The sequence below is a fragment of the Anopheles merus genome, unplaced genomic scaffold, assembly GCF_017562075.2.
Source record: "Anopheles merus strain MAF unplaced genomic scaffold, AmerM5.1 LNR4000368, whole genome shotgun sequence".
NCBI classification, from domain to species: Eukaryota; Metazoa; Arthropoda; class Insecta; order Diptera; family Culicidae; genus Anopheles; species Anopheles merus.
In genome coordinates this window covers 27,501-36,044 of record NW_024427948.1, presented here as the reverse complement: position 1 = coordinate 36,044, position 8,544 = coordinate 27,501, and the positions used below count along the sequence as shown (strand labels likewise).

At 47.9% G+C, this 8,544-nt stretch overlaps 1 protein-coding gene across 1 annotated transcript in view; it reads left to right on the top strand.

Annotated features, from left to right (window-relative positions):
* Positions 1 to 290: 290 nt before the first annotated feature.
* Positions 291 to 8,544, top strand: part of LOC121602232 — a gene marked incomplete at its 5' end in the record, with an annotated part of 13,133 nt that continues 4,879 nt past the window's right edge. The window contains 10 exon segments of the mRNA XM_041930986.1: positions 291 to 437; positions 528 to 691; positions 769 to 989; positions 1,064 to 1,323; positions 1,421 to 1,503; positions 5,596 to 6,105; positions 6,138 to 6,793; positions 6,826 to 7,375; positions 7,588 to 7,809; positions 7,989 to 8,054. Coding sequence (XP_041786920.1) covers positions 291 to 437; positions 528 to 691; positions 769 to 989; positions 1,064 to 1,323; positions 1,421 to 1,503; positions 5,596 to 6,105; positions 6,138 to 6,793; positions 6,826 to 7,375; positions 7,588 to 7,809; positions 7,989 to 8,054 — 2,879 coding nt within the window.

The window sequence follows — 8,544 nt, the reverse complement described above, 5'->3', positions numbered from 1 at the left end:
TTCATTTTGAATTATTCATGAAAAACAAAAGGGCACTAAATAGTACGTCTACGCCTCCACCAAAATGCGTTTATCAAACCTTTAGCATGTCATTTAATTCCACCCAATCGCTCACTCTGTAACCCGTCAAAGCGATTAAGGCGCCCCCGCGAACAGATCGCTTTTCAACCGTTGAAGCTGTTGAGAAACATGACAGCCTACAAATTACGTAGCAAAGCCAATCTAATCCAATTGTGTACTAATCCATCTTTTCTGCCTTTCGCTTTCTCCCCCTTTCTCGAACGACACAGGGAAGAGGTGAAAAACACACAGTGCGGTGGGGTCAAAAGTTCGAGTTTCCCTGCAAAATGACGTCGAACGCGTCGACCGGCGTGCTGGACCCGTGCACCGTGCGGATATCGGTGCGGAAAGAGATCAAGGGCGGCCGGAGCTACCAGGTAAGTGTGTGACACGCCGCAGTATAAAAAGGCTCGTGCTTCAGCTCTATTATTCATGTCGTGACTGTTTGTTTGTTTGAACTGTTACAGAAACTCGGCTTCACGGATCTGAACCTGGCCGAGTTTGCCGGCTCGGGCCTGACGCCGCGCAAGTATCTGCTCGAGGGGTATGACGCACGGCACCGGCAGGACAACTCCATGCTGAACGTGTCGATACGCATGCACATGATTCAGGGTGATATTTTGTTCAAAGTGTAAGTATAAACGACATCGACCCTCGCCCGTTTGAACGCGTTTTATTAATCGCCTTTTTCATCTCATTGCATTACAGTCCTTCCCCGAGCCCGAAGTCGAAGACTGCCCTGCCCCAGGACAACATGGCGCTCGGGCTACAGCCCACCGATCCGGCGATGGCGACGGTCGGTCCCGTCGTTACGCCCGTCGTGACGCGCGTTTCTACCAAAGACGATCCGTCGGCCGGCTCCGTCGCGCCCGGGTTCGATTCGCTGCCGAAGAAGAAACCCCCCACACAGGTCCTGCCGACGACGATAGGTATGATGGCATGAGGACTGCATCTGGAACGCATCCGGCCTAAACGTTTTCCACGGTTTCGATTTTTTTTGCAGAGCACCAGCAATCGTTCGACCTGGACCCGCAGTCGTTCATCATTACCGACTCCGGTATCTCTGAATCTTCCGAACCGCCATCGTCCCTGCTGGACTTTCAGTCGAATCTGTCCCTCGTTGCATCGCTGCCGGTCAGTGTCGGTGCACCGCAGCAGACGGGCAGTGCCGCCCTGCCCGGCAGCCAGGTGGTACCGCCCGTCGGTACCGTGCCCGGTGCGATCGAATTAGGTCACTCGCGCAACTCGAGCAATACTAGTCAAGTAAGTGGGATGCGGCGGCATGGATGGTGGTGCTTTAGAAACCATTTCAAACTGACCATGTTTCTCCCGTTTGGCGTTTTATTTTTCATTTTTGCAGATGTCCAAAGGTTCCGGCTACAGCAGCTTCTCCCACAGTCAACACTCGAGGCAAAGCTCCGAGGGAGATTCCGGCCACCAGAGGTAAGCGAAGCGCACGCACACACTCTTTCTCTCGAACTCTCTCTCTCCCCCCTCGGTCGGGTTATGTTAGCGTATTTACTTTTCCTTTATCTCTGGTTTTCCACCTGGTACCGTAGTTTCTCACACATGTTGCGTTACTGACATGTGAATGTGTGCATTCATTTGCAAGAAGAAGGATTGTTTGTAGCTCATTTCTTAACAATCCTTCACCATCACCACTACCACCATCACCAGTCCTCCACCCTTTTAAATTTATTAGTTATATATTAGTATACCGGTTCGACTGACCTCATACAATTCCTTGAAGTTTTAGTCGCGAAACGCGATTGAGTTTTCTGCCGTTTTTTTTTATTCACGAAACGATTGAGTTTTTTTTTAAGTAAAGCAAAAGACAGATTTTTTCTTAACTTTTTAAATTTATTTTTAAATTATTGATGTTGACTGCTCATCCAATATATTTACTATTTGATATTTCAATTACATTGTTTTCGATTCTACATGAACATCTTTCAATGTGTTGTTCCTTCCTTCTTCGTTATTTAAACGTTAGTCGTTTTGCTGGCGTACTCTTCGGTGGAATCAATTCTATAGATGGTGTTTTCTATCTGTCTGTGATATTTTTTTGTATATGATTTGAACTTCTCCGACGACAAGCAGGCGATCCATACAATCTCATTTTACCACCACTTACTAACGAAACAACCGTTGCTTAACTGTACCGTAAACTAACAATCTGCACACAGTTGTTGTTTGTGTTTAACCTGCAAATAGCGTATCATTTTCCGTTTGTTTGGAGCTCATAAAACAATCCAGTAGAATGTGACTAACAGATAGGTAATACTAACCAAACCACCAGAACTGAAGAGCTCGTTCCATTACGCTCTGTACTGGATGCTACTTCTGTAGGCTTCAATAATCTTCAAACCTCTTCTTGGCCATTACCTTCGACTAACAATGTTGTGAACCATGTGAGCGCTGTATCGTAACTGTGTGTATGCACACATTTATTTCGAATCCTTTTATTTTCCGTTTTCATTTGCTTCTCGAAACCTTTTTCCGGCGAACACAATACCGAAAGCGGTCATGTGCAATGAGAGATGCTGTTGTGTTTGTGTGTGTGTGTCTGTCATTTGAATTTATGTCTGATTGGGTTCAAATACTGTGCTGATGACGTCCGGAGAGTAGCATTATTTATAGACCATTATTGCTTCCAAATGTATTGATCGTTATTGGGAAAAGCGTAACGACTGTTGTATGAAAATGCTATTAAGCTGAAAGTTCATAGACAAGTTTCTTGTTATTTTGTTGTTTATTGTTGTTTTCGCAGGAGAATTTCGCTCGAATCATTTGCGAATTGTTTTGTGAATGTTTAAGGACAAAAAGACCCTTACAAGAGTGAACGATTAGGGTATTTTCAGAAAACAATATCTATCAAATTGATTGAGCAATTTTCCCCGAAGTACATCACGAAAAGGTTAGGACTGTGAAGAGGACTTTCTTTTGTGGAGAAAATGTTGATATAAGATACTTGTTTCATTAATTTCGTACTCGAGCACAATACTACTCGCCTTACCTGCAACGGAATGTACCAAGATTATGGGTCAAATATTTGGGAAATTTAATATTCCGCACCACCGGGGTCAGTTTATGCACTGTGCGTGATTTTCCGCCAGATCGTTGTCTTTCTGGGGCGAGCGTTCGTTCGTGCTTAAAACGTTGCTGCTTATCATAGAGCAAAAAACCAACAAGAAAGCAGAGCTCTAACGAGCTGTCGAATCATAAAAATAATATAGCTTCGAGATAAAGTGCTGCTGGAGCACATACACACAAGTACACAACCACAACCACACAAAACAGCAAGAAAACGGATCGAAGTCAAGAAGCGGAGTATGAATTTCAATTTAATGGTTTATCGTGGAAGCAACCGAAAACTTTGATAGCAGATCATTGCCCGTAATAAATGGCGGGAAACATTATTCAGGCGGCGTAGGAGAAGCGGATCTTTGAATCCAATTAAAAAATGCAACATTTTACCATTAACGAAAGCAGATCCTCATCTTATTGATTATTGAAGTGTAAGATTGGAAAGCTAAAATTGACCCTTCGCTGGGTTGGTAATGGAAGGAAAGGAATACCCACTCCGTAATCACCATCCTTTATGAGCTTATACAGCTTTAGCAAAGTTGGAATACCCTCGTCTGACCTCGGTCCGTGCAGAAAGCCACCAGACAAAGTTTGAAATAAAAACAAATTCTACAAAGTTTAAAGAAAGAAAAAGGAAGAAGCAAAATCAGCTTAATCTTAAAGGCGTTCGCGGAGCATATTTGTTACCCTTTTTTATTACGAACAAAACCGCTACTTCTCTAATGCTAATGCTTCACGCGACGGAAATTCCGATCTTTTACCGATAAGCTTGGCGAGAATTTCGTTTGCGGTCATCACGCAAAAGGGTCGGTGTGTGTGTGTGTTTCGGTGTGTAGCTAGATTAGCTCAAACGAACAGTCGACCGGCAGGCGTCTGGCAGTTATGCTCCCGATTATGTACGCTTTCGACTCCGTGCCATTCACCTTTGAAGTTGGTTTGAGTGGTTGTGTATGGGTAAAATTGGTACCACTATAACGTGTGAAGCATGAGCGTGCAGCTAGAGGGAAACACAAAGGAAGAGAACGCAGACCAGCCGCAGACCTTCGGCCACCAAATCGGATCACGTTGGTCGCACGTGTTCTCGGGTCGGATGAAAAGTTCCGCATTTTAATCATGTTTATGAACAGTATGGTCATAAACATGTCGTGTTCGTGTATCACAAAGGAGATTGTGATTGCTTATTCTTCAAAGCAACAACTCAAACGTATCTAATGCTTGAGGAACAAGCAAAAAAGAAAGAAGGGAAATTAGGGTTTGTTAGTAGTTTTTCATCACCGCAAGCAACAGAGCGCGTCTTGAAGCATTCTAAAAACAAGCATGTAGAGCGTATGGCACGGTGTCGCCCAGCTTATGTGTGTTGTGTTGGAACTAATCAATTCTTGCTGCAAAACAGAAACGTAACACACATGCTTAGAAACAACATGATTATCATTCCGACTGCCCAAACCGGAAGGAACTCGCCTTCATTACGCTAAAATTTAGCTCACGCGTAGCTATCTCTCTCTCTATACCGACATCTAGGCATGGCTGACACACTTTTAATCTGCCAGCGTCCCAAGAGGACCTTTTTTGCAAAGACACACAGGCTTGCGTTTGTTGTCGGTCATCTCATGTCATTAGTAGTGGCAGCATCACGCAGCAGGCACCTTCAAGCTGGCTTCAACTCAATAATAATGCTCTCTAGATAGAGAACCCTTCTTGCTGTGGGGCTGTGCCTTTTCTCACCATTCATAGTGCATCTCTTTGTCCTTGTGTGTGTGTGTTTAGATGGCGTAATTAAATGGCCGCCCTGTTTCTCTCTTGCTTTCTCTTCTCATTAATGTGTCCTAACGATCTTTTGCTAGTGTCGCGCGCTCTCTATACATTCCATTTCCCATTTTCCGAATGTCCTTCTTTCTTTTGCGCTGTTGTGTATCTGCCCGGTCGTGTAGGATAGAGAAATAGTTCTAGACTTTGGTATTTTTTGTTGTTGTTCTTTTTTTGTTTTAGTTTTTCTTTTAGAAATTGCGCTATGTTCCCATTTTTTATTTCTTTTTTTTCTCTCTTTTCTTCCCTTTCCTTTTTCTTTTCCTTTTACCCCCCTTCCTATTCCTGATTTTTTTTTGTGTGTGTTTTTATTTTTAACCCCTTCCCGGCCCCTTTTCTTTTATTTGCGACACCGATGAATGCGCGATGATGTGGAAAAATACGGTACACGACCGTTTTTCACCCCCTCTTTACACCCCTCCCGCGTGGTTGTTGTGTGTAACCTCACACACACACACACTTATGGGCGTACACAACACACATTCGATAAACATACACCGATGTTTACATGAAAAATGTGCAAAAATCATCAACAAAATGACACGAATACATTCCTCCGCAATGCGCAACACAAAACACGTTATGCTGGGGACTCCAAATGCTATACCAAAAACAAAAAAAACAAAAAAACGGCCCAAAAAGGTACCGTCCGGCGACGGCAACGGTTTACCAGGGCAAACCGGGCACGCTGCTGACGGTCACCGGCTCCAAAACCATCACCACCACCAACACCATCACCACGTCTAGTAGTAGTACCGCACAGTCTTCCTTAGCTAACGGGGGCCGTTTCGTAACGCTCGCTAATAAGAAACTTCTCGCCAGCGGTCTCAGCAGCAGCACGAGCGCCGGCAGCAACGGCCGGCTCAACCCGACCAAGCAGCAGATGATGACGGCGAACCGGCTGCTGATGAAGCTGCGCATACCGCAGAGCCCGAACTCGGACTCGGGCGACGAGGTGTTTGTCACGCCGGACGTGACGGTGCTGTCGGAGGACGAGGGCGGCGCCAGCGACGATCGGACCGAGTCGGGCGTGGAGGAGTTCGGCACACCGACGTCCGAGATCCCGCTGTCGAAGCTGGTCAAGATCAAGAGCATGAACAATCTGGCCGTACCGAAGGGGGCCATGTTTTCCGACGAGGAGGAGGTGGGCGAGCAAACGCACGGCTACTTCCTGGCAGCTGGAGGGCGCCGGACGAGGATCACCACCATCTGACGCCGGGGCTGAACCTGAGCCGCATGAAATCGCTCGGCAATCTGTCGGCGTACGAGCGCGAGTTTGGCCACACGCCGGTCGATCTGCTGCAGTCGAAGCGCGACTTTGAGACGCGCCGGTTCAGCTTCGCCAAGATGCGCTCGCTCACCGATCTGACCGGGGGCGACGAATCGGACGATGTGTTGGTGCGGCGCCGCCGCCAGCTCAAGGCGGAGGAGAAAAGCTCCTCGGATGAGTCAAACGCGCCGTCCTCGTGCCAGCTATCGCCGCTCGGTGGAGGTGGTGGCGGCGGCGCCAGTGTCGAGCTGGCCAATCGGTTTCTGCCCTTCCAGATGCGCAGCTCCTTCCACAGCGGTGTGTATCGGAAGCGGTCCGGCATCGGGTACACACGGTACATTGGCATTGATGATGATCCGGCGGCGGCCGGTGGTGGGACCGCTGCATCAGCAACGCTCGGTCCGAGCAATTTAACAAAGATCAACTCGCTCAGCACGATCCCGACCGTACTGGCAGCGGAGCGCGTGAACCATGTGCCCTTCCTGACGCCCAACATTGGCCGGAAGCGGTTTGCGTCCGCCTCGACCTACAACGCAACCCGTGCCAGCGCCACGAGCAGTCCGGACGAGAACGATCGGACGCGGGCGGTACGACTGCCGCAGCGAAACCGAAAACGACCTCACCAACCAGCTCGGTGGCGAAAGTGATCGCCCGCAGCTCGATACGGAGCAACAGCAACAATCCGTTCGAGCGTAACTTCCGCAAGAGTGCCCCGATCGGTGGGATCGTGGTCGGGCAGCCCGACCCAGCGACCGACCGATGTACCGGGGGGCTGCTGACCAGCTCCAGCTCGGTCGGCTCCGTCCAGCAGCTGCAGCAGGTCGGCGGGTTCTTCCGCCAGTCCGACAGCAACTTCTACAACATCGTGCGCAACTACCCGATCGGCAAGTCTTCCTCCGCCAATCTAGAGTCACTGAAACATCGCTCTTCCTACAACAACTTCCCGCTGAGCTTGAAACCTCAGCCGCAACAGCAGCAGCCGCCGCTCCAGAAGTCATCCAAGGGCGGTGTGCTGACCGCTAAGGGGGCCGTCGAGCCGGCGAAGGGCATTGCCGCCGTACCGCTGGTCGGTGTGAAGGCGGTGGCGGTGACGAATCATCAACCCACAGCAGCGGCAACGACGGCAACGGCGGGCAATCGTGTCTACCATAGGTAATAATACCATTTTCCACCGCTCCGTGTCACGGCGCTGTGTGGTGACAGCACGCGGGTTGTAACCATCCGATCACACACTCTTCTTTCTCGCTCTCTCTCATCAACCGCGAACAGTGTGGATGGGGGGGGGTGAACGAAGAACCCATTTGAGACTGTGTGTCCTTCCTCCTTCCTTTCACTACTCGCTCGTTCTCTCTTTTTTGGCAAAGGATCACATCGCGTCCGTCATTTCCTTCATTCTTCTGTTTGTTGTGTTGTGCTGTTGTGTTGTGTATTGTGTTGCTGTTCCTCAGCGCAAGTATAATGCACACTGTAAGTATGACGTGTGTGTACGTGTGTCTGTGGTTTCTCCCCTCCGGGATCAGGAGTAGGGAAATGGGGATACAGTATCGTAACGAGCATGCATATGTACAAAAACAACACGCCATTTAGAACAGTTAGGTTGAAGGTTGAACGGCGCAACGTTAATGACTTGCTCCATTGCTCGTTATGATCATTAAACATATACACACATTCACATCGGAAAAGTGCATTTACTGCTTCACATCATGATGCCATCCTTTCTCAGCTGTATTTTTCCCCATCCTTTGCACGCAATGGAAACGCCCAGTCCTTTGTACTGTGTCTCCCGAGTGAGCAACAAGGCGTCTCCATCCGGCAACAAGGCGCGGCGGGGGTTGGTCGCTTGCTCCTCTCCGGGCACGAAATGTGAACATATCATACTTAGTTGGCTTTGCAATAGATGGCAACACTTTCCGCTGTACAGTAGCCGCGGGTAGTGGCGGTGCTTGCACCTATAGTTTCATAGTGCAGTGGAATTTTAAATGCAATAACGCTCCTTCAACAATTCTTGTAAGCGTAAGGAAAATAAGTACTTCAAAGAAAAGCTTTTTGTGAGTCGTGAAATTACGGGCAAAATTGAAGCCACCGAATCTAATTGAAACTACTGCATCGTTGTCGTCGTCGTCATCGTCGTCGCCGTTCGCTTGATGCAAGTTTTGTTCAACGCTTTTAGTTTCCTCCTTCTCGTCATTTTACCCCCCTTTTCCCCTGTGTTGTTGTAAACAAATTGATTGTTCAATTTGTGTTTGTTGTTTGAAGTTTTTGTTTTGTTTTGTCTTGTTTTGGTGTTTGCTATTTTTTTTCTATTATAATAATATGTTTTG